At 47.0% G+C, this 25,823-nt stretch overlaps 1 protein-coding gene across 2 annotated transcripts; it reads left to right on the top strand.

Annotated features, from left to right (window-relative positions):
* The first annotated feature begins 3,185 nt into the window (after positions 1 to 3,185).
* Positions 3,186 to 24,739, top strand: LOC138746716 (ADP-ribosylation factor 1-like). 2 transcript variants are annotated; one of them, XM_069905041.1, is made up of 5 exons: positions 3,186 to 3,288; positions 13,108 to 13,277; positions 16,894 to 17,004; positions 21,212 to 21,336; positions 22,648 to 24,739. In XM_069905041.1, exons 2-5 carry the CDS (start codon positions 13,133 to 13,135, stop codon positions 22,807 to 22,809), a joined length of 543 nt encoding a protein of 180 aa, XP_069761142.1. In that variant the 5' UTR covers positions 3,186 to 3,288; positions 13,108 to 13,132; the 3' UTR covers positions 22,810 to 24,739. The 2 variants fall into 2 exon arrangements, with proteins under 2 accessions (XP_069761142.1, XP_069761143.1); XM_069905042.1 differs by having other exon boundaries at positions 3,223 to 3,327.
* Positions 24,740 to 25,823: the final 1,084 nt, after the last annotated feature.

Below are 25,823 nucleotides of genomic sequence, written 5' to 3'. Positions count from 1 at the left end.
TGCCTGCAGTTGTCTCCGCCTGGTACGTTCCTTATCTGTCCGTGCAGATGGCGTTACAGTTTTATTCTTCGTAACTTGAAGTAATCTGTCATGGAAATAGAGAAATTATGGAGCAAGAAAAGACTGGTTGTTTTTAAATAACTTGGGGATTCTGAATTAACTACATGTGCACTAAAAATTTGGATTGGTTTAATCTCACTGAGCAATGGTGACAAACACTGGCAATTTTGCCATTATTGTATCTGAATTCCATTTTGTAAAATCCTTTTACCTGGTTTGAAGTCTTCAGTGTAAATGCATGTGTAACTCATGTCATAAACTTAAATAAAGGCAATCACATGGTGATGATGAATCTAGATTGAGAAATTAAAGGGTTTGAAGGGAGATGAGCAGTTTAAAACATTTAAAGAAACACTTAAGAATTTTCACCAAAGGTATATACGATTGAGAAATAAGAACTCTGTATGAACCTGTGGTGCGAGTCTTGTGGCACCTAAACCTCTTTCCTGATGGCAGCAATGAGAACAGAGCATGTGCTGGGTAGTGTGGGTCCTTGATGATTGCTGCTGCTCTCCGATGGCGGCGTAATAGCTTTGTAATGTTTATTTATTAAAATCCATAATATCTTAAAGAACATAGCTTCTCCATGACCAAAGTGAATGTAAGAAAGATCCTGTCTCCTCACCACACCGCAAACTTTGTTCTGATTTCATTCTATTAAATTTTTGTGGTGTCCCAAATACAACAGGTGTAATAAATTATATTGAACTAATCTATACCTTGTAGTGGTGCGTGCATGAGTGCAGTGGGACGCACTGAGACAACCGGCTGTGAGCTTGTTAAGCACAAGTTTACTTTGAAGTTCACGCTGCGGTCTTTAAGGTCCTCCAGAGCCCGCCCTCATGTACCAGAGCTCACGTCACGCTGACATAAGTGCATACGCGTAACCAATATATCTGTACAGGAAGAGAGGAACCCGCGATGCCATCTTTTCCACGGCTGCTCCGCTAACCGTGCATAACAATCAGAGCTGGTTTGCCGCTACAAATATGTGCACCGCCACCTTACATTAATAGTATTTGTCATACAATCCTGAGAGAGATCTGACCGTCTTTGCTCATCAATTGTAATATTCAAATCCAACTCCCATCTCTGTCTAGATTTATGTATTCCTGTTTAATCGTTCCTGTTTGTAATAAAAGATACATTGCAGAAGTAAATTTCTTATATTCCTCACCTAATAAGAGTTTCCACCTCACTACAAGTAAATAACCACATTGCTGAATCTAACTTTTCCCTCAAATATCCTCTCAGTTGAAAATAACAAAAAAGAGTATGATTAGTTATCCCCTATTTATTCCTTAGTTGTTCAAATTATATCAATTGGCCATGTTCATCACAATCTTCAATATTTTTAATACCTTTGCTAAACTAAATTTTTAAAAATTGATTGTCCTTATAAAAGGTACAAGATAGTTTGAATCAAAGGCATCTTGGGTGATATACTTCCTTTTATTCCATTTTTGTCATTTATCTTATTCCAAACAGTAATCAAGTATTTCATCAATGGTGTTCTTTTAACACCAGTTATTAATTTTGAATCTCATTTGTATATAAATTCCTCTCTTAATCTCTCTCCTATTTTATCCAATTCTATTTAACCCACATCAGTTTTTGACTCCTTCAAAAAAGAAGGAAGGAATCTCATTTGAGCCACTTGGTGATAATACTTCATATTTCCATGTCAATCTTTCTATAGAAACTCTTGACATTTTACCTTTCCAAAGAAATTTCCTTACATTCCCAGCATTTATTGCTTTTATTTTACAAAATGAGCATTAATCTGACAAACCCTCGATTTAACACCTCATCTTAAGAAATTTGACATTTTGGTGGGGAATGCTTGCTGGAAACTAAATGAGCGCCCTAATGAAAAGTTCCTATTTCTAGTTTAGAATAAAACACAAAATTCTGTAGATGCAGTTATTGAATTAAAACACAAACCTGGAGAAACTCAGCAAGTTAAAAAGTGTATTTTATATTGCAAAGGTAAAGAAACATAACCAATATTTCAGGCTTAAGCCTTCATCAAGGTATGAGTAAAATGTAGGCAGGCACCTGAACAAAATGGTGTGGGGAGAAAGGGGCAGGGAGAGGAGCACAGTCCCCCAGGCAGGAGGATATGGAGGGAGGGCACACCAGCAAAACTGGAAGGGCTCAGTGAATGGAGAGGGAAGGGGGTGGAAAACTGGAGTAAATGAGAGAAAGGGATAGGCAAGAGATGGAGAATGGGGAGAGGTCTAGCAGAAACCAGAGAAGTTGATGTTAATGCCATTCGGTTGGAGAATGCCCAGAGAGAATATTGGGGGCGGTTCCTCCAACTTACAGTGGCCTTGGTCTGGCAGTCTATTAGGCCGTGGACAGACATATTGGCATGGGAGTGGGGCGCAGAACTTCTTAAAATATGGGGTGGCACGGTTTTGCGTCGCAGTGGCGCCACCAATCAGGACCTGGGTTCAAATTGCAGCTCCACGCTGTCTTTAAGGAGTTTGTACGTTCTCCTGTGTCTGTTGGTGTGTGTGTCCCCCCCCCCACCCCCCAGGGGCTCTGCTTTTCCTCCCATCCTTCAAAGTGTACTGGGAGTTGTAGGTCAATTGGGCGGCACAGGCTTGTGGGCGGTTACTGTGGTATATGTCTAAATTAAAAAAAAAAACAATGAACACAGAACATTGCTACGCAGTACAGGCTCCTTGTGTCTCAATGTTCTGCTGGTGGTGTCTCAGTGTTCTGCTGACCTATATACTCCTACCAAAAAATATAGAGATATATATTTATATAAAAATACATATTTTATATAAATATAAATATATATGCTAAACTTCTCGTTGAGGCAGTTACAGGCTGTTGACTCAGACGCAAGAATGTGGCCAAGGGTGACACTCCCAAACCTTTTCTCACTTCCTGCAAGCCAACTGGGCTAAACATCCATGTGCCTTTTGGAGAAAGGAACTTGGGCAAGTTTCAACTCACATTCAACTAATTCCAACCATTGGAGAAAGTGCTGAACAACAGAACGAAAGGATCTTCCGGCTGAATTAATGTTTTTCTGGACGTTCCTTGCAGCCCTGTCCATCAGCTGATGGAGCCCACACACTTCCCTCTTCCTGGTGCCTGCTCCCGAGGGCGGCCGCTGATTGGTGGTCCGGCCGGTCTGCGTCAGCACGCACGCAGGCCGGGCAGGAGTGGACAGCGGGGCTCGGCGCCTGGCGAGCGGAGCAGGAGGAGCAGGTGGGGGAGGGTGGATGGGATTCCACCGCGAAGCGGGAGGTGAGGGGGGCGCGCTGGAGGACCGCCGCTCTCGGCTCTCCCTCCGGGCGGGCGGGCGGGCGGGCGGGCGAGAGGGGGTGGGGGAGGTGGGGGGGTGGAATTGGCAGGCGGAGGCCCCACAGCTGGAGCAGCCATACACGGGGGCGGCTTGGTTTAATACCGGTCTACCATATCCTGGGGGGGGGGGGGGGGGGTTGACTGGCACCAAGATTGGAGAGAAGGGGATCATTGCTGTGGCCGTATGGTGGGGGTTGATGGATTGGTAATTTTGGGTGTGGGGGGGACGGATGGGGGGGAGATGGCAAGGTCCGCCGGGGTAGGGGCGTAACCGCAAGCCCGAGCGAACAGCCCAGAAAAGCAGAGACAAGAAAGAAAAGAGGAAAGAACGAACGCCGGCTCAAAGCAGAAAAGCAAAAGAGCGAGACACGACGCACAGCCATCAGCCGCCCCCTCCCCGAAGCGAGAGACGCCACGCCCGCCCGCGCTCCCTCCTCCGGCCTCTCCTCCCCTCAAGACACGACAAGCGCAGCCCCAGAAGCAACAGAGCAGACAGAAAAGACAGAAGGAAAGACTCTCCTCCCTCCCTCCCTTCTCCTCCCCCTCCAAAGAAAGCTCCCCTCTCTCCTCCCCTCCCTCCCCTCCCCGCCTCCCTCCCCGCAAGCACCCTCCCCTCCCTCCCTCCTCCCTCCCTCCCTCCCCTCCCTCCCTCCCACCTCCCGCCCTCCCCCCCTCCCTCCCCCTCCCCACCCCCCTCCCTCCCCTCCCCCCCCCGCCCTCCCTCCCCGCCCCCCCTCCCTCACCGCCCACCCCTCCCTCCCCTCCCCCCCTCCCTCCCCTCCCCCCCCCCCTCCCTCCCCTCCCCGCCCTCCCTCCCTCCCCTCCCCCCCCTCCCTCCCCTCCCCCCCTCCCTCCCCTCCCCCCCTCCCTCCCCTCCCCCCCTCCCTCCCCTCCCACCCCTCCCTCCCTCCCCCCCTCCCTCCCCTCCCCCCTCCCTCCCCTCCCCCCTCCCTCCCTCCCCCCTCCCTCCCCCCTCCCCCTCCCTCCCCTCCCCTCCCCTCCCCCCCTCCCCCCCTCCCTCCCCCCCCTCCCCCCCACCCTCCCCCCCTCCCCTCCCCCCCTCCCCTCCCCCTCCCCCCCCTCCCTCCCCCCTCCCCTCCCTCCCCCCTCCCACCCCCCTCCCCTCCCCCACCCTCCCCTCCCCCCCCCTCCCCCTCCCCCCCCTCCCCCCCCCCTCACCCCCTCCCCTCCCCCCCTCCCCCCCCCCCTCCCCCCTCCCCCCCTCCCCACCCCCCTCCCCCCTCCCCTCCCCCCTCCCCCCCTCCCCTCCCCCCTCCCCCCCTCCACCCCCTCCCCCCTCCCTCCCCCTCCCCTCCCCCCTCCCCCTCCCCCCCTCCCCTCCCCCCTCCTCCCCCCCCACCCCTCCCCCCTCCCCCCCCCTCCCCTCCCCTCACTCCTCCCCCCCACCCTCCCCTCCTCCCCCCTCCCCTCCCCTCTCTCCTCCCCTCCCCTCCCCACTCTCCCCCTCCCCTCCCCTCTCTCCTCCCCCCCTCCCCTCTCTCCCTCCACCCCTCCCTCCCCTCCTCCACCCCCCCCTCCCTCCCTCCCTCCTCCCCTCCTCCCACCCACCACCCCCCCTCCCTCTCCCCCCCACCCCTCCCTCCTCCCCTCCCACCCCCTCCCCTCCCCCCCTCCCCACTCCCCTCCCCTCCATCCCCTCCCACCCCTCCCCTCCTACCCCTCCCTCCCAACCCCCCTACCCCCCCTCCCTTCCCCTCCTTCCCCTCCCTCCCTCCCCTCCTTCCCCTCCCTCCTTCCCCTCCTTCCCCTCCCTCCCTTCCCCTCCTTCCCTCCCTCCCTTCCCCTCCTCCCCCCCTCCCTTCCCTCCTTCCCCTCCCACCCTTCCCCTCCCTCCCTCCCCTCCTTCCCTTCCCCTCCTTCCCCTCTCTCCCCCCACCCCCCCTCTCTCCCTCCCTCCCTCCCCTCTCTCCCCTCCCTCCCCTCTCTCCTCCCCTCCCTCCCCACTCTCCTCCCACCCCTCCCCTCCTCCCCTCCTCCCTCACTCTCCCATTCCCTCCCTCCCACCCCTCTCCTCCCCTCCCTCCCCTCTCTCCCCCTCCCCTCCCCTCTCTCCTCCCCTCCCTCCCTCTCTCCTCCCCTCCCTCCCCTCTCTCCTCCCCTCCTCCCCTCTCTCCTCCCCACCCTCCCCTCTCTCCTCCCCTCCCTCCCCTCTCTCTCCCCTCCTCCCCTCTCTCCTCCCTCCCTCCCCTCTCTCCTCCCCTCCCTCCCCTCTCTCCTCCCCTCCCTCCCCTCTCTCCTCCCCTCCCTCCCCTCTCTCCTCCCCTCCCTCCCCCCTCTCTCCTCCCCTCCCTCCCCTCTCTCCTCCCCTCCCTCCCCTCTCCTCCCCCTCCTCTCTCCTCCCCTCCCTCTCTCCCTCCCCCTCCCTCTCTCCTCCCTCCCTCCCTCCTCTCCCTCCCCTCCCTCCCTCCCCTCCCTCCCTCCCCTCCCCTCCCTCCCTCCCCTCCCTCCCCTCCCCTCCCCTCCCTCCCCTCCCTCCCCTCCCTCCCCTCCCCTCCCTCCCCTCCTCCTCCCCCTCCCCTCCTCCCCTCTCCCCCTCCCTCCTCCCCTCTCCCTCCCCCCCTCCCTCCCTCCCCCCCTCCCTCCCTCCCCCCCTCCCTCCCCCTCCCCCCCTCCCCTCCCTCCCCCCCTCCCCTCCCTCCCCCTCCCCTCCCTCCCCCCTCCCCCCTCCCCCCCTCCCCTCCCTCCCCCCCTCCCCTCCCTCCCCCCCTCCCCTCCCCTCCCCCCCCTCCCCTCCCTCCCCCCCCTCCCTCCCCCCCTCCCTCCCCCCCTCCCTCCCCCTCCCTCCCCTCCCCCCTCCCCCCTCCTCCCTCCCTCCCCCCCTCCCTCCCTCCCTCCCTCCCTCCCCCCCTCCCTCCCCCCCTCCCCTCCCTCCCCCCTCCCCTCCCTCCCCTTCCCTCTCCCTCCCTCCCCTTCCCTCTCCCTCCCTCCCCCTTCCTCCCCTTCCCTCCCCCTCCCCTCCCCCTTCCCTCCCCCTTCCCTCCCCCTTCCCTCCCCCTTCCCTCCCCCTTCCCTCCCCCTTCCCTCCCCCTTCCCTCCCCCTCCCCTCTCCCTCCCTCTCCCTTCCCCCTCCCTCCCTCCCCCTTCCCCCTCCCTCCCTCGCCCTTCCCCCTCCCTCCCTCCCCCTTCCCCTCCCCCCTCCCTCCCTCCCCCCTCCCCCCTCCCTCCCTCCCCCTTCCCCCTCCCTCCCTCCCCCTTCCCCCTCCTCCCTCCCCCTTCCCCCTCCCTCCCTCCCCTTCCCCCTCCCTCCCTCCCTCCCTCCCCCTTCCCCCTCCCTCCCTCCCCCTTCCCCCTCCCTCCCTCCCCTTCCCCCTCCCTCCCTCCCCCTTCCCCCTCCCTCCCTCCCCCTTCCCCCTCCCTCCCTCCCCCTTCCCCCTCCCTCCCTCCCCCTTCCCCCTCCCTCCCTCCCCCTTCCCCCTCCTCCTCCCCTCCCTCCCCTCTCTCCTCCCCTCTCTCCTCCCCTCCCTCCCCTCTCTCCTCCCCTCCCTCCCCTCTCTCCTCCCCTCCCTCCCCTCTCTCCTCCCCTCCCTCCCCTCTCTCCTCCCCTCCCTCCCTCTCTCCTCCCCTCCCTCCCTCTCTCCTCCCCTCCCTCCCTCTCTCCTCCCCTCCTCCCTCTCTCCTCCCCTCCCTCCCTCTCCCTCCCCTCCCTCCCTCTCTCCTCCCCTCCCTCCCTCTCTCCTCCCCTCCCCTCTCTCCTCTCCTCCCTCCTCTCCTCTCCTCTCCTCCCCTCCCCTCCCCTCTCCTCCCCTCCTCTCCCTCCCTCCCTCCCTCCCTCTCCCTCCCTCCCTCTCCCTCCCCCTCCCTCCCCCTCCCTCCCCCTCCCTCCCCCCTCCCTCCCACTTCCCTCCCCCTTCCCTCCCCTTCCTCCCCTTCCCTCCCCTTCCCTCCCCTTCCCTCCCCCTTCCCTCCCCTTCCCTCCCCCTTCCTCCCCCTTCCCTCCCCCTTCCTCCCCCTTCCCTCCCCCTTCCCTCCCCCTTCCCTCCCCCTTCCCTCCCCCTTCCCTCCCCCTTCCCTCCCCCTCCCCTCCCCCTCCCCTCCCCCTCTCTCCTCTCCTCTCCTCTCCTCTCCTCTCCTCTCCTCTCCTCTCCTCTCCTCTCCTCTCCTCTCCTCTCCCCTCCTCTCCTCCCCTCCCCTCCTCCCTCTCCCTCCCTCCCCCTCCCTCCCCCTTCCCCCTCCCTCCCCCTCCCCCACCCCGCTCCCCCTCTCCCCCCCCTTCCCCCCCCCCTTCCCCCTCCTCCCCCTTCTCCTCTTCCTCCCCCCACCTCCCTCTTCCCTCCCCAGAGGAAATATGCTGAGCAATGACTTGATCGGAATGAAAGTTTACTTCTCAGTCCGACGTCATCGTTACAGGTGGTTTAGTTGGAAGGCGACTTGGACTGATGGCTTAAAGTGGTGTGCCATGAGTCTTGAGCTTGCATTGATCGGCGGAAATTTGTCTTGTTTCTTTGGAACGTTGAGAATAAATGGTCAAGTTATGTGAGAAATTGACAATGTTTCACTGCCAGAATTTGTTCAAACTTGCCTGAATTTAGGTGTAAGCCTCAGTACGTTCAGGCATTACTGAAGATCATCTAACAAATGATTAGTTATTACTTGGATCACAATTAATTCTGGATGGCGTAATGCTTGCCTAGTTACACTTGTCTAATGTCGTAAGCAGGAAGTATCTCACAAGTTTTTATAGAGGCTTGCCGACGAGGTCTTGCCCAGTTGGTCTGACCGCAGGCACTGGAGATTTTCAACTGGAAGGCAGCAACCTGAATGAAATGTCAGGTGGTCCAGTGTGCCAGCATTTTATGTAGGTTAAGTAGTCGTTGATGGTCTCACGTGCGTCAAAGATGGTGCAATGAATTCAGTGTTAATGGCCAGTTGCAATAAGATTAACAAAAAAGATAAATGTAAATGATTTTTTTTTTCATTTGTTGTAGTATTAGTGGAAATGTGGTATTCCACCCAGTCTTACACCTGAATCAAAATGTTGTCAAGTTTGATATTCTGTTTAGTTGGGATGAATATCTCGTCATAGAATCTGTCACCAAGGTTTTGCTGTCACTTCTGCAACTTTGCTTGCTTCTGTCTCAGCTTAACTGTTTTTGACCTCCATGCTTTGATATGTACATCAAGTTAGTTTTGTACAAATCTTTGCTCATTTGCTCTTTAATATTGTGTTGCTGACCTATCAACCCTATGGCCTTCTGATCTGTGTTCATTTCTTGTCTGGAAACATAACAATTCAAAAGTCTAATCTTTTTCTTTCTCTATCCTCAACACTGCTAAGCATGTAAACTCCATCTACTCTGAACATTTTGATAGTTTGGCATTCCTCTATTGCTTCTGGGGTTCTGTTCCTCAACCCCCTGTTTTACACTACCACCATTCCTCTATCATTTTGCATGATCATGGATGACTATGTTCTTGGTTACCTGGGCTGACATTCCTTCTCTACCATGGCCAACTGCCTTTTGTCCTCTAATAAACGTGAAACCATCTTTCTCACAATGTTATCATCCTTATTTTAATTTCTGCTCCAGTGGTACCCCTAAAGATATCATGGAAGATGATATCATGGCCCATGTTTCTTGCTGGTCATCCCTGCAGAAATTGTCTGACTTGTAAAATATAAATTTGGGTCCATAAGAAATGAACACAAATTTATTCTTGAACAATCACACGCAGGAGACTGCAGATGCTAGAATCTGAAGTTAAATAGAAACTGCTGGAGGAACTCAGCAGGTCAAGTGGGAGAAAAAGAATGATTGACATTTGGGCCAAAGCCCTTCTCAAGATTGGGAATGTAGAGAAGAGGAGATGCTAGTGTAAAGAAGGCATGGTGGGAGGAATAGGACAGGGGCCCATTGGGATTCATGAAGTATAATGGACTAAGGCAGTACATTGCCATATGCCAGACAAGGGGGAAGAGGACAAAAACCAAAGGGATCAGGTGGAGGAGGATGAGTTGTACAGGGCAGAGTAAGTGCTGGAATCTTGATGAGGTGATAATGGTGGTTTGAAGAGCTAAATTAACCAAAGGAAGGGGTGGGGATGATAGAAAAATCCAATGAGAAGATGGGGTTGGAACTAAAGAGGAATGGGTAGAGGGCTGGGTAGGAGGGAAAGGGAGGAAGAACAGAAGAGTACAGAAGAGAGAGGAACTCACTACCTGAAATTGAAAAATTGAAGTTCAGTGTTTTCAGGCTGTAGCTTGTCCAGGTGGAATATGAAATATTGTTCCTTTGGTTTGCGTTTGGCCTCACTCTGGTTGTGGAGAAGACCTAAGACTGACAAGTCAGTAGGCCCTTTCAGATTGACTTGTAAAATGGGGCTAACTGGGCAATTAACTAGGTTGAAGACTCAGGTGTCAGGGTATTTGAAAGGGCTGAACAGGGCAAGTCTGGTCAAAATACACCCAGGTCCCAGACCTATCTAGTGGTGCTGCAGTTTGAAAGCACGTATGGGACGTTGAAATGGCAAGCAAGAAGGAGCTCAGGATGGCCATTGTGCACCGAAAGCATAGATTCTCAGCATAACAATCCACAGGTCTGTGTTTCATCTCGCCCATGTCGAGGAAGCTATAAATTTAGTTCATGATGGAAAAGGAGGTGCAAGTGAAACATGACTTCATCTGGAAGGGCTTGATGGTGGTGAGGGAGGTGGTACAAGGGCAAGTATTGGAGGGTCATGGAGGGACAGGAGGGCAAGGATGAGGAGTGATCTCTGCAGAAGGCAAAAAGAGATGGGGAGGGGTTGATGTGTCTGGAGGTGGGGTCTAGTTCTGCCAGGTGGTCTGTTGGTGGAGGGAAATTGGTCAGAACGTGGTTCTGAGATGAAACTGAGGGCTTTCAGGTCTTCCTGATTGGGGATGAAAGGGTTCAGCAACTGGACATCATGGTGAAGCTGAGACAACATGAACTAGGGAATCAGAAGTTGGTCAAGTGGTGAAGGACATGAAAGTATCCTGGATGTAGGCGGGAAGAGCGTAGACCAAAGGAAAAGAGGATGGAATCAAGGTATGAGCTACTTTTGTATAGTTCAGTGGGACAAGAGCAGATGGAAACAATAGACCTGCCAGGGCGGTCCTGTTTGTCGATTTTGGGTAAGAAATAGAAACCTGGTGTGGGGGTGGGACATGTGATGCTATTAGTTTGAAGACTGTGGAGGGGAGATCTGCAATGATTTGTGACAGTAAGAGATGCTGACCTGATGTTTGTTGGTGGGGTCATGGATCAGGAATGGGGAGGTATTTAAGATCTGGCTTCTGAAGTTTATTTTTCACTCTTAGATTACAAAAGTTAATTTTAGAAACTTTTTGACAATGAAATTTTTTTAAAAACGTTTTAAAAATATGAACGGCAATTTTGCTTGCAATTATGGTTTCTATATTCTATGATGCAAGAAATTCAAGGATAGAGAAACAGATTTAATATATCAGTTCTTTTCATTTTAACTGGGAAAAGTTGGTTTTTTAAGATGCAGGAAAAGGGAGAAAAACTTTAAATTGCACATGGGGTAGTGGAATTATGAAAACAGTGGTAAAAGGTAATGATACCATTGCTGAAGGAAATGTAAGTCGAGGATGATTATTTTCGATCAACCATTTCAGATGATATGCTAGAAACTGAGAGGCAGCAGCTGAAATTGTTTACCATAATGCCAGTCGAGAAGGCTAACCCAAGGAGTTCATTATTTATGACATTACAATAAAGGAAAAAACAAGTTGGCAGAGCAATGTATGAGACTGAAAATTGTGTCAAGTGAAGAATACTCTGGAGAATTGAAATGATGGAGAACTTGAAATCTTGGGATCTCACTTGCAAGCAGAAAAGAGGGGATTTTAATTGGTAACCCAGCTGGTTACAGAAAAGTATAGCACAGGAGCTGAAGTAAAATGCGAACGTCTGCAGATACTGTGGCTGAAGTGAAAATACAATGCTGGAGAAACTCAGTGTACTTTATATAGCAAGGATAAAGATACATAACCAAAGTTTTGGGCTTCCGCTCTTCACCAAGGTATGTAAAAAATGTCAGCAGGCGTCTGAACAAAATGGTGGGGGGGGGGGAGAAGCATGGTTCCAAAGGTAGCAGTTAATAGGTGGAGAAGGGAGCAAGCAAGCAGGGGGAGGAGGGATGGCTTGGTGAATAGAGAGACAAGGGGATAAGGAAGAGAGGGAAACTGGAGAGTAGATTAGCAGAAACTGGAGATGTTAAGAACACATGATTTTCTGTCCAGGCACTCTGAACTGATGGCATTAACATTGACTTCTCCAGCTTCTGCTAGCTCACTCCCTGCTTTCTCTCTCTCCCCTTTCCTCCACCTCTCCACACCCTTCCCTCTCCAGTCACAGAGCCATCTGTCCTTCCCCTGCTTGCCGGTGTGCCTCCCTCCTTTATCCACCTACTACCTCCTGCCTTTGGCACTGTAATCTTCTCGGCACCATTTTGTTTGGACGCCTGCTGACATTTTACCACACCTTGATGAAGGGCTCAAGCCCATGCTGGTTATGTATCCGTATATTTGCTATATAAAGTTTGGTGTTTGATCTGAGTTTCTCCAGCATTGTGTTTTTACTAGCACACGAGTTGGCCCTTCAGCCCATGTGACTACTGGACATGATGCCCAGGCTAACCTAAAATTCTGCCACTCGCACATGATACATATCCCTCTTTTCCCTGCATTTTCATGAGTTTTAACTAGAAGCCTCTTAAACACTGAACTGTTGATGTACCAATCACAGTGTCTGTAGACTTTTGTTTCACTACTGTTATAAATGCTGAGCAAGACTTGATTCGGCTGTGTAGGTGAACAGTACTATCTGGGGGTGTTGATTTGGAATGTGGGGAGAATAAAATGGGAATAGTGTAAAGAGATGCTGAGTACCGTGTATTCTTGTGTAAATCTCGTAAACTTTTACCCCCTATTTTTGGCTGAAAAATCTGATATTTTTCATATCCTGTAAAAAGTTGACCTTGGCTGCTACCCACTGGAGCTCTCGATGCCTCGAAAGTGGGCACTCACCCTGAATGCCTGCCCATCAGAGCTCCTGATGCCTCGAATACAGACTGTTGCCTCAACCCCAGCCGTCCGCTATCCATCAACGCAGATACCACTGTCCCAAACTCCCCTGTGGTGAGACGTGTGTTTCGATGCATAGACTTCATTCGTGGTGCTTTTGTTAAATATTTGTTTAGAGGTCATTTGGAATTTTACTCCTGAAACAGTATTTTAGAATCTAGTATGAATTTCAGTCGCTCAAAAGTAGTATCCTTGTGATAGTCTCCACCTATTACCTGTTACCTTTGGAACCATGCTTCTCCCCCCCCACCATAAATTGAATATGGACAAAATGATCAACAAGATTTGACTTTTACATACAGTAGTTAGTAAAAGGGCCTGTTTGCACTTTGATTATGAGAATTGGAGTAAAACATGATTATGCACATCTTGGTGGTGAAGGTGTGTTCTTGTGCATACACAAGAACTACATTTCCCAACATACAATGTGAGCAGTTGGGCGTAAACAGAAGTGACATGATGGGGATTGTCGTTGGAAATCTGTTGAAGCAGCCCGTGGAAAATAAAGTTGTTTAAGTGTTAAACCAACATAAAGTTGTTATTAAAAGAACCGTCATATCAAGGGTTATGCAGAAATAGGAAATCAAATATTCTTATTGACTGCAGTACAAATTTAAGATACTTTTTCTTTTAAGGATTGACTAGAGAAACGAAGCCACCATGGGGCAAATAGTGTCACTGTTCAAGGAAATGTTTATGAAGAAGGAGATGCGCATTCTTATGGTGGGACTGGATGCTTCAGGCAAAACCACAATACTGTATAAACTCAAACTTGGGGAAATTGTAACAACCATCCCTACCATTGGTAAGTTGGAGTTTTTTCTGAATATTAGAGCAAGGTACAATGTAAGGCAATTTTTTCAGAGAATGGTGTATATTTCTGATTCTAAGGAAGCTCCAGAAATGAAGAATTTAACCCTTTGGTCTCTGGCCATTTTTAATCTTTGATCATATATACTCCGTCTGGACTGGGTACATGGGTAAAATACAGTCGAATACCTGCACAACCAGCTGGTGGTTGGGTATAAAACCAAACCTGGAAAACTAAGTCACGGAGTCCCTGAAAATAAGTCCCTGAAAGCAGGGACAGTCTGAAAGGTTAAATTATTGATAGGTAAAAATTTTGGTACCATTTGCTATTAGCTACGCTTAGCTGGTAGGAATTAATAGTGTTTGCTCTATAATTTAACATTGATAGAGGTAAACAGGAAAGATTGCGGATGCTGAAAGACTAGAGAAACACACAGCATGCTAGAGTCGATCAGTATATCCTGTGTTTCTAGTTTTATTTTCACTTATTGGCATGTCTAGTTTGGGAGTGTGAGTAGATTATCATTCTGTTTCTTCTTGACTAGTACTTTCAGATATAGTGTGGTGATGTTGCCAAATAACTTATTTAACCCCTGGATAAAAGTCAGCTTTCCCTAAAAATATTTTTGATTTTCTTTTGGCATGATGCGCAACATTTTCATCTTTTAATGTGGACTCTTAAGACTCTATTGACGTTCTTCATACATTCTTTATTTTTGCTCTTTAAACCTCTTTTGTACTAGATTTTTGCAATTTTGTTTGGTTTGTATTGGGTTTTTCATTGTCACTCTTTTGATGAAGATCTGAGTCTCAATAAAGGGTACTGAACCAAAATCTTGACTGAGAAAAATATCTTGCATTCTCCCCCGCATCTGAAATCCCTGCTGCTCTCAAGCTTTATGACCATGTATTCACCCAGTCTCATTCCACGCCCATTTTGCCTTCATTGCCACTTGCCTCCATTGTCATCTTGGACCTCATGGATTCTATCTCTGGTTCCAGGCTTCCCAATTTGGCCCTTTCCAGGATTTCAAGTACCTGCACAGCAATGACTGCAGCTCTCTTTGCTTCTGGGACTGTGCTCCTCCCCCTCCCCACCCCCACCATTTTGTTCATGCCGCGATGAAGGGCTCAGGCTTAAAATATTGGTTTCGAATCTTTGGTGCTTGATCCTCCAAAATATTCTGTATGGAATTTAAACTGGAGGTTGGGGAGGGCGTGCTTGAGAAGATTTTTGAAGAGCTGTGTTAAATTTAACTGGGTCTAGTTGTGTGAGAATGGTAGGGTGAAGATTATTTCATGCTTTAATTGTGCAGAGGAAGAATGAATTGCTGTACAGATCAGTCTTGGGAGATGGCACTACAAATTGGGTTGTGTGCCCTCATCTACCCCGAGCAGGCTTGGGTTTGGTGTAGGGTTGGTAGTCTATTTTGAGCTGGCAGTTTAGCATTTTGTAAAAACAGGTCAGTCGGTGTGCTTCACACTTGTCTTGGATGGAGCTCCACTTTCATGAATCTGAGAGCTTTGTAACACTCATTTCTCTTCCATGTGTATTTGTGAAAAATCAGGCTTCCTGTCTCTGGACTCATTGGATGGTTATAAAGCATACTTTTGACCTGCTGAGTTTCTCTAACATTGTGTTTTACCAAAATATTGACTAATTATTTCCACCAATGGATGCAGTCTTGACTCATTGAGTTCCTCCAGCATCTCATTATTTGTAGAGGACTTGTCCCATTTATTGTCAGTTTATTGTAGCTTGTACCCCCTGTTTCTAGATCTTACTCATCCAGTATGGAGCTAGTAATGTAAAATTCAAATGTGCACCTCTAGTTATTATACATCACTATACCCTTGTTCTCTAATTGCTCATTACAGGAAACCATCTTCAGTATTTAACGGCAATAAACACCACAAAGTTTCACACCTCTTGAGAGGAAGGCAGCTAGCAATGTTCATCCAGCCAAATGACTGATTTTTCTGTGGGAAAGTATGGATTTCAGCTTCCCTCTTCCCACACTTAATTGATTTCCATTCCCTGGCATCCTAATTTCTGTTCTTGACGCATTTCCAAGAATTTTTCCTATCACTAGTCCTGTTTCAGGGTGTTGACCCAATATGTCAACTATCCCTTGACCTCCACAGATAGTGTTTTAACCACCAGTTTGCTGTTCTCTACGTTGCACCATCTTCAGTGTCTCCTCTCCCTGACCACCCAATTTCAAATCCTACTGCCAAATGCCAATGTCTAGGGAAAGCTAAAATATCTTTGCGTTAAATTGCCTGGTGAAGTATAAAAGCCGATGATGTATCTTGAGAATTTTTAAAAATTCCATTGGCACGATATGTGGAGTGGTCAGCAAAACCCTTTTATAGCGCCAGCATCCCAGGTTCAAATCATCACCCATGTCCATGTATATTTCCTCTGGTGGCTATGGTTTCCTCCATGTCCAAAATGTATGGGGTTAGTAGGTTAATGGTGGTCACAGTGGAGTATTTGGGTAGTACAGGCTCGTGGGCTGGAAGTGCCCATGACAGTACTGTATCTCTAGATTTAACGAGAGTCAACTTAAATCTGGTTTCAGGATACAGATTCTGGGCTCTCAACTCATTGTTTTTAAAAACTCAAACTGTTGTGTATCGAAAAAAAATAGATTTACACCTCAGTGTTATAGCCTGGAGGCAGTTTCTTAGTTAACTCTGCTTGTGTCGTCAAATCACTGTTCAATATTTATTCTGTTTCTGGGCTATTTTGCCTATAATGAACACTAATTTGGATCTTTTGTTGATCAGGATAATTGTAAATGTATGTTATGATCTTTGACACTAATTTTCCATTCTCTTGTTAAGAATAACTGGTCAGTGTCCTTTTTTCATCAATTTTCAAAGCTTCAAGTTATAACAACTACTCAAGCAATTGTTGCTACTGTCTGTATTGTGTTTTCAGATGCCTAACCTTTTATCTGGAATTGTCGGGTCTGGGCACCTGCCAGAATCTTGGGAATCTCAGAGTCATTTTAAAATGATGGATCCTTTAAACCCACCTGAGTCATGCTGTTGTCTCTTCTTCCCCACCCTCCACCTGAGTCGCACTGCCATCCCTCTCGTCCCCCCACCGCTGTACCAGCACCAGGGGAACAGCTCCCTTCTCGGTTCCCCTATGCTGGCACAGCGGTTTTAGCTGCATGGGAATTATGGCGAGTGACAAAGGCCATCAATCCCACAATGAGCCGCCGCGGGGCCAACTAAAAGCACTGCAACACTGGATGGGTGTCGGTATACGGCGATTCAGAGGTGCCTGTAAAGGAACAGAATTGCCCGATATTCCAATGTGAGTTGAGTGAGGGTCGTGCTCGATGGGTAGAGTACTTGTAAAGTAATGATAACGCAGAATGCGTCAGGATACACGGGAGTTGAGTGAGGGTCGCGTCAGGTCATGTTTGGCACCAAACTTCATCTTTGATGAACAGATGTCATCTACCAAAAAATAATTTCCAGTTTTTAAGAGGTTGGTGTTTTTTGTAAACCCAGATAAAAGGTTAGGCACCTGTATTTTGATTTAATTTTTTTATGAATTATTGTAACCTTTTTCCACATCTAATGTGTTGTAGGTTTTAATGTGGAGACAGTTGAATACAAATCTGTAAGCTTCACTGTATGGGATGTGGGTGGTCAAGATAAGATTAGACCTCTCTGGCGTCATTATTTCCAGAATACACAAGGTATGCTATCAAGTAGAAATGGCTCCAACTTTACTGTTAATGTTGATCTCTGTAGAGTGTAATTCCTAACTGTGACATTAAATGAAAGCTAACTGGTTCATTTCAACAGCCTTTGCTGTGCAATTCATGATCGGTGCTGCCATTGATCAGAGAACTTTGATAAACCCTTCGGCCTTCTAGTCTGTGCCGAACCTTTTTGTGCCTAGTCCCACTGACCTGCACCCTGTCGATAGTCCTCCATACTTTTCCCTTCCATGAACCTGTCCAAATTCTTCTTGCATGTTAAAACTGAGCCTGCATTCGCCACTTCAGCTTGCAACTCGTTCCACGCTATTACCACTCTGTGTGAAGAAGTTCCCCCTAAGCTTTCCCCTTTCACCCTTAACCCATGACCTCTGGTTTGTATCTCATCTACCCTCAGTGGGAAAAGCCCATCTACATTTATTCTCCTTCCCCTTCATAATTTTAAATACCTCAATCAAATCTCCCCTCATTCTACATTCCAAGGAATGAAGACCTAACCCATTTCCCTGTAACTCAGTTCCTGAAGTCTGGGCAACATCCTAGGAAATATTTTCTGCACTCTATCTATCTTATTGATATCTTTTCTGTAGTTGGGTGATCAAAACTGCACACAATTCTCCATATTTGACCTTGCTAATGTCTTGTACAACTTTACCATAACATTCCATCTCCTGTACGCAATACTTTGATTTACAGAGGCCAATATGACAAAAGCTCTCTTCACAACCCTATCCACCTGTGAAGCACCTTTAGGGAATTATGTATCTATTCCCAGATCATTCTGTTCTATCGCACACCTTGGTGCCCCTACCATTTAATGTGTATGTCCTTTCTTAGTTTGTCCATTTGAAATGCAATTCCTCCCACTTGTCTGCATTAAATTCCATCTGCCATTATTCAGCCCATTTTTCCAGCTGGTCCAGACCCTTCTGCAAGCTTTGAAAACCTTCCTCACTGTCCACTACACCTCCAATCTTAATGTCATCTGCAAACTTGCTGATCCAGTTTATCACATTATCATCCAGATCATTGGTAGAGATGACAAATAATGGTCCCAGCACCGATCCCTGAGGCACACCACTTGTCACAGGCCTCCAGTCTGAAAAGCAATCATCTAACACTACTCTCTGGCTTCTCCAGACCAGCCATTGTCTAATCTAGTTCACTATTTTATGAATACCTAATGTCTGAACCTTCTTATTCTCCCATGTGGGACCTTGTCAGAGGTCCATGTGGACAACATCCACAGCCTTTCCTTCGTCAACTTTTCTGGTAACCTCAAAAAAAGTCTAAGATTAGTTAAACATGACCTACCTTGCATAAAGCCATGTTGACTATCCCTGATCAGTTCCTGGCCATCTGAATAATTGTATAACTGATCTCTTAGAACACCTTCCAATAATTCACCTACTAGTGATGTCCAACTCACTGGCCTATAATTTTTAGGGTTACTTTTGGAGCCTTTTTTAAACAGTGGAACAATGATAGCTACCCTTCAATCCTCTGACACCACACCCGTGGCTAAGGACATTTTAACTATTTCTGCCAGAGCCTCTGCAATTTCTACACTAGCCTCCCTCAAAGTCTGAGGGAGTATCTTGTCAGGCCCACGGATTTAGCCACCCTTATTTTCTTTAAGACAGCAAACACTTCCTCCTCTTTAATTTGTATAGGTTCCATGATCTCACTGCTTGTTTTTCTTATTTTCCACAACTTTGTGCCCCTTTCCCGAGTGATACTGATGGAGGGGGGGGGGGGGGGGGGGAAGATTCAAGATATCCCCATCTCTTGCTCCATACAAAGTTGACCACTCTGTTCTTCAAGGGAAGCAATTTTGTCCCTTGCTATCCTTTTGCTCTTAATAGGCACGTAGAAACCTGTAGGAGTTTCCTTCACATTGTCTGCCAGAGCAACCTTACTTTTAGCCTTCCTGATTTCTTGATGTTGTTTTCACATTTTTATACTCCCTAAGTAGCTCATTTGCTCTATGTTGCCTATACCTTTTATACACCTCTTTTTCCAAACCAGATCTCCAATATCCCCCGAAAACCAAGGTTCCCTACACCTTCTAGATTAGATTTGAATTTCAGACATTTATATTTCAGATTTATTGTCAGTATATACAGTACATGATATCACATACAACCCTAAGATTCATTTTTCCTGTGGGCATGGCAGAATTACCTCTAATTGGTAGTGCAAAAATAAACTATACTTCTAACTTGCCTTTGATCCTGACAGGAACATACAAACTGTACTCTCAAAATTTCTCCTTTGAAGATCTTGTACTTACCTCACACATTCTTGCCTGAACACAACTTATTTCAATCCACGCATTCTAGATCAATTTAGAATCCCAAACCAAGACCTATCCTTCTCATAATTAACTTGAAACTAATGGGATTATGATCACTGGACCCAAAATGCTCCCTGCACCTACTTCTGTCACCTTCCTGCTCCCTTATAGGAGATCCAGTATTGCACTCCCTCTAGTTGATATCTTTATTGATTTAGAAAACTTTCCTGAAACAAACTTGACAAACTCCAAGTCATCCTGCCTTTTTTACAGTATGGGAATCCCAGTCAATATGTGGAAAATTAATATCTACTATCGCAACCTTGTATTTCCTGCAGCTGTCTGCTATCTCTCTACAGATTTGCCCCTCCAATTCTCTTTGACTATTGGGCAGTCTATATACACTCCCCATGAGTGTGGTCGTAGCTTTTCCATTCCTCAGGTCCACCCATGAAGCCCAATGTCATAATTCCTTGTGCCACGCTCTAAGCTCATCTGCCTTTTCTATAATACTCCTTGCCTTGAAATGGATGCACCCGAGAACATTTCCACCATGTAGGTAAAGCCTATTGACTACAAATGGTGCATGTGATTTTTCACAATCTTTTCCTTCCTATCTGCTCTGGCACTCTAGTTTGTATAACCCTGCAAATTTAATTTAAACCTTCCCCCAAGAATATTAGTCCCTCTCCAGTTCAGACGTATTTTTCACATAATCTTTTCCTTCCTTCATTCCTCTATATCTGCTCTGGAACTCTAGTTCCTATAACCTTGCAAATCTAGTTTAAGCCTTCCTGCAAGGATATTAGTCCCTCTCCAGTTTAGATGCAAACCATCCTGTCAGAACAGGTCAACCTTCCCTGGAAGGGAGCTCAATGATCCAGAAGCCTGAAGCCCTCCCTCCTGCACCTGTCTTTAGCCATGTATTAGGCTGCATTATCTTCCTATTTCTAACTTCACTAGCAAGTGGCATGGGTAGTAATCCTGAGAACACAACCCTGGAGATCCTATTCTTCAACCTGGTGCTTGGAGTTAAGAAAATTCTTGTAGGACCTCCTCACCCTTCTTACCCATGACATCGGTCCCTATATGGCCACAATATCTGGCTGCTCATCCTCCCTCCTGAGAATGCCGTGAACTCTACCTAAGATATTTCGGACCTTGTCATCAGAGACGCAATGTGCAGTCCGATACTTGATGCCTTCCACAGAACCTCTTATCTGTCCGACTAACTATGGAATCCCCTATCACTACAGCTTCCCTCTTCTCCCTTCCCTTCTTAGCCACAGTTCATGGGTGAATAGACAAAACTGACATTATTTTAAAAATGTGAACAGGATTGTATTGTTTAATAGCTACTTTTAGATTAGACCTCCTTTGGGCAAACTCCATTAGCAGGAATGGTGTAGATTTGGTGTTTCGCCTACGGACTTTGCTTGAATTTTGTTCTGCTGAATACAATTTGGAATAAAAGCATGTTGGGTCTGAAGCTGGCTTGAGCCTGTCCCAAATCCCTGCCGGCTGATGAGGAGAACACTGACTCTGGCAGTATTTATGACCTTGAATGAGAGTTATACTTTTGTTAAACTTTTACAGTATTAGTTATCAAACCACAAAGGGGCATTTGGACATGGAAGGTTTCAAAGACGTCTCTTCCTGATGCACTTTATAAAAAAAAAAATTAAATTCCTGTCATAGTTTGTTCACATAGATAATGAGTAGGTGATAAACCTATTTTAGACTGCATTGATACTCTGATCTCTGCTGAGGAATAAAAAGTGAATGGGGTGTTCATTACTGTTTTACCCTCAGATCCATTTCACCCCTGTAGTAAATAAACTTCTCAAAATAAACGACATTTAAAATAAAAGTCATTTCTGCTTAAAGGCTTAATATTCGTGGTTGACAGCAATGACCGAGAGCGCATCAACGAGGCAAAAGAAGAGTTGGTTCGAATGCTTATGGAAGAAGATCTGAAAGATGCTGCACTATTGGTCTTTGCAAATAAGCAGGTAAATCAAAATCCAAAAGGTACTGTTGTCAGAATAAGAATTTGTTATGAAATTCGTTGTTTTTGCGACAGCATCACCGTGCAAACATTTATAAAAGCCAGCTTACAAAATAACTAAGAACAGTGCAGGAAAAAGACAAAGTAAGGCAGTGTCTTTGGTTCATTGTTCATTCAGGAATCTGATGGCCGAGGGGAAGAAGCTGTCCTTGTGCAGCTGAATGCTCATCTTCGGACTCCTTACCTTTTTTCCCCAATGGTAGCAGAGTGAAGAGGGTGGTGGGGGTCCTTGAGGATAGCAGCTGCTTTCTTAAGACATCGACTCTTGTAGATGTCCTCGATGGATTGAAGACTGATGCTTGTGGTGTTGCAGGCCAAGTTAACAACCCTCTGGAGTTTTTGTTCTTGTACTAGACAGTGATGCTACCAGACAGAATGCTCTCCATTGTTTGCCTGTAGAAGTTTTCCAGAGTCTTTGGTGGCATGCAGAATCTCCCTAAACTCCTCACAAAGTGTAGCCACTGGCGAGCCTTCTTTGTGATTGCATCGACATGGAGGTTCCAGGACAGATCCTCAGATGTTGATTTGAAGTTCTCAACCCTCTCCACTGTTGACTCCTTGGTGAGGACTGGTTTGTGTTCCCCTGACTTCCTCCTGAAGTCCACGATCATCTCCTTGGTTTTGCTAATGTTGGTTACAAAGTGGTTGTTGTGACACCACTCAACAAGCTGATCTATCCTGCATGCACCCTCATTGCCGTCTTTCATTCTGCTGACTATCGTGGTGTAATCGGCAAATTTGCAGATAGCATTTAAATTGTGCCTAGCCCCACAGTCATGGGTGTAGGGGAGTAGAGCAGTGGGCTAAGCACACATCCTTCAGGTGTGCCTGTGTTGATCATTAATGAGGAGGAGACGTTTTTTCCAATTTATACCAACTGTGGTCTTCCAATGAGGATTCAGTTGCAGAGAGGAGTGCAGAGGCCCAGGGTTTGGAGCTTGTTGACCAGAGGAAATAATGGTGTTGAAGGCTGAGCTGTAGTTGATGCATGTATGTTACTGTTACATTTCAAACTAACCAAAATTGTAAGATATGCACATGACAAATAGGTGAAATCTTGTATGTCTGAGGTGATGCATTTGGGCTTCCAATTATGTGCAAAGATCAAAGAAAGGTCAGTCTCTTGAGAGTCAGCCATGTAGTGTGGCAGAAAAATGTTGAAAATAGAACATGATGCTGTTAGACTGCAACTGATCATTTTGGTTTTATGCAAAAAAATTATATTTTTCATTAAAAAAATTGTTGGTTCTTTCAGGATTTGCCCAATGCAATGAATGCGGCTGAAGTCACTGATAAATTGGGATTACATCAGATAACCCGAAGACATTGGTTCATCCAGGCGTCATGTGCTTCCAGTGGCGATGGTCTTTTTCAAGGTCTTGATTGGCTGACCAGTCAACACTCAGGAACCAAGTGATCCATTCCTCCTCTCAAAGACTCTGCATGACCAGCCATGTATGTATGTTTGTACGAGAGTTTGAGTGGGAGCAGTTTCCTCACCATGTGCCTTTTTATAATACAGATGGGTTTGGGACATGACTTGTAAGAACTGGTATGGGCAACAATGAAAGTATTTTACAAATGCAAATGAATGGCTCTGTTTTTGAAATGGTTGCCAAACAACGCTTGCAGACCTAAAATAAATTTACAATATTGAGTTGCTCGCTAACCAAAAAAAATTAGGAACATGAATGTAATTTACGGCCCCTTTTCCAAATTGATCTAGGGGGAGAGGGAATGTGCCCGACAAACAGCGAATCTTATGGAAATTGAACAGGCGTGCAGTTCTTGGTTTGCAATCTTTCATAATTATTTCCTGAGTCTGAGTGGCACAGGTTGCTTGGGTCAAAGTTGTGCAACAGTTTCTACTGAATGCACCAAGAGGTGGTGTGGGAAAATAGAAAATGCATCTGGAAGAAAATACTTGAGTGCTGGCTGGTGTTTTGTGGCTCTGCAAAAGATCCATCAAAATTTCCCCTGTGTGAATCTGCTTCTTCAGGTGCAATTTTGTGGATTTTTAGGAACTTGCATCCTACAATGTAATGTTTAGAGGTCACCGAGACAGCTGCTCCCATTCTTTGTTTTGTAAAGATGTCGAATGACGCTTGTTACAGGGAGGATAAATGGATTTTTTTTTTTGTCATTGGAAACATCAAGGCAAGCCCCAACAACACCTCTCTCCAAAAACTGTGCTCACCATATCCATATGTGCAATAACACTACAGACACAAGTGGAATTTGAAATTGCCCACATGTCATATATGCCATTGTACAGAGCGATCCACGTAATTAAAAAAAATTCACCTTGAAATCAGGGGTCATGCTATAGAAGAGTCTAAAATTCTTACCATGACATCAAAGTTTCAACAACGCTGTCATTCATGCGCATGTCTCCTCGGTGGGGTCTATCCACTCGGTCTAACTGATGTTGGCTCTACAGGCTTTAAATGGCCTGTTATAGGAGGCAATAGTGGGGTTTTTAAAATCTATAAATGAAATGTAAACTTTAAATGATTATTTGTTATTAAAATATTGTGATTTGCTTTTAACATCATCCACTGGTCAGCACTGAGTGTCAGTTTTTTTGTGGAGGGTCGGGGTGGGGGGGGGGGAGAGAAAATGTCTTGTACCAAAGGTATTGCACCTCAAAACCAGGGTTGATCTATACAATGGTATATTCCAGAATGCTTCCCCAACATTCTGACACTTCAAATAGAAAACTGAAAACTTTTCAGGAAATTTCATTTAAAATTTTAAGGTTTGGGTGAAATATGTATCCTGTGCAAGTTGATGGCATGCATTTCAAATTAACTTGCTCTATGTATATTAATGACCAGTTAAATACTGATTTATCTTTACAGACAAAAAAATATACTTTATGCTTCTTGCAGGCATGTTTTAAACTAGACTGCAATCTTGTAAACTGTAAAGATTTGAAAATAAGTCTGTAGAGAATTATTGGTTTCAATTTACACCAATTAAATTTAAATTACAAATGTATATTCTGCAGGGGCAAACTATGCTTGAAGCAAATAATGGAAATCCGAAGCTTAGTTGTGGAATAAGGTTTCTTTTTGTAGCTCAATATCAAAAGGTATGCAAATATAGTTTTGAATTTGATCTGAAGGTCAACTTAATTTTAACCACATCTGTAAATTTGTCTTGGGAATGCCTTGTATATTGAAGATATCTTTATTAGAATGAACATTTACGTTGCATACCAGTGTGTTTGGGTGTCTGCGTATGACCAACTTCTGCATATTTGTGGATGTGTTTGATGAAGCTGTGGCGAAGGGAAAAGTTTGCAAATATTTTTGCTGACAATAAAGGTTTGTTTTCCTTCTTAACCACTGTGAACTGACTGATTCCAAAGTAATCTTTAATTTAGTATGGGATTTGGAATCTATCAATACAAGTTCTATTCAATAGGCGAGAGAAATGGAAGCCACTGCAGACTCTGGAATCTTGTAAATAGAAACCGTTCCACTGATGATGCTATAACCTTGTCCCTCTCTTCTGTATTGACTCACCTGGGGAAACGATGTCTCATACAGCAGGCTGCTGTTCATCAACTTCAGCTGGGCATTTAATACGATCATTTCCCAGAGGCTTGTGGAGGAGTTATCCTCAATGCGACTCAACACCTTTCTCTAACTGGATTCTGGACTTTTAATGGAAAGACCGCCATCTGTCTGAGTCGGCAGAAGAAAGTCGAGCACCGTCACATTGAGCAGTGGCGCACCTTAAGTGCTCTATGCTCAGCCCACTCCTGTTCACTGACCCAGGACTGCGAGGCCTGAGCTTCAACTGAGATATCAAGTTTGCAAATGCAGGACAGTAACAGCCTCATCAGCAACACCAAGGAGAAAATTTTGTGTAATATTATGAGAATAACCATCAGTCCCAACGTGGAGAAGACAAAAGTGACGATTTTGCACTCAGGAGAACCATGAACGATTCCCTCCACATTGATAGCCCATTTTCCACTGGCATCTTGTCCCAGGAATTAACTGGTTATGGGTCCTGTGGAAAAGGAAAAAGAAAAATTAAGAACACCAGCATGCTGGGGATTGACTGCCTTTACCCCTACTTGTATCCCTGGCGACCCCTGTCGCCAGCATGCTGATTAAACCAGTTGACTTTCTGATCCCTGGGGATGTTGGGTTCAGTGGAAAAGCAGTCAGTTTTCTGGTTAAAGGTGGCCCAGTGGAAACAGCATAAATCCTGGGACACTGCATGGCCAATTAACCGGGATGCCAGTGAAAAAAGGGGTCAATAACATGTAGTGGAGAGAGTAGAGAGCACCAAGTTCTTCTGAGTCCACTTAACTAGTGACTCATCGTGGACACTCAACATCTTGTTTGTCAGGAAAGCACACCAGCGACTGCACTTCCTGAGAACACTGAGGTGGGCAAGGCCACCACAGACCAC

Source organism: Narcine bancroftii, chromosome 12, assembly GCF_036971445.1.
Source record: "Narcine bancroftii isolate sNarBan1 chromosome 12, sNarBan1.hap1, whole genome shotgun sequence".
NCBI classification, from domain to species: Eukaryota; Metazoa; Chordata; class Chondrichthyes; order Torpediniformes; family Narcinidae; genus Narcine; species Narcine bancroftii.
The sequence above is the reverse complement of the archived record's forward strand: the minus strand, read 5'-3'. Positions and strand labels throughout refer to the sequence as shown.

Excerpts from the sequence above, each read along its gene's own strand:
- LOC138746716 (XM_069905041.1), top strand. The coding sequence starts at position 13,133 with ATGGGGCAAATAGTGTCACTGTTCAAGGAAATGTTTATGAAGAAGGAG. Across the intron at positions 13,278-16,893 it reads AACAACCATCCCTACCATTG|GTTTTAATGTGGAGACAGTT; the intron begins GTAAGTTGGAGT and ends AATGTGTTGTAG. Across the intron at positions 21,337-22,647 it reads TGGTCTTTGCAAATAAGCAG|GATTTGCCCAATGCAATGAA; the intron begins GTAAATCAAAAT and ends TGGTTCTTTCAG.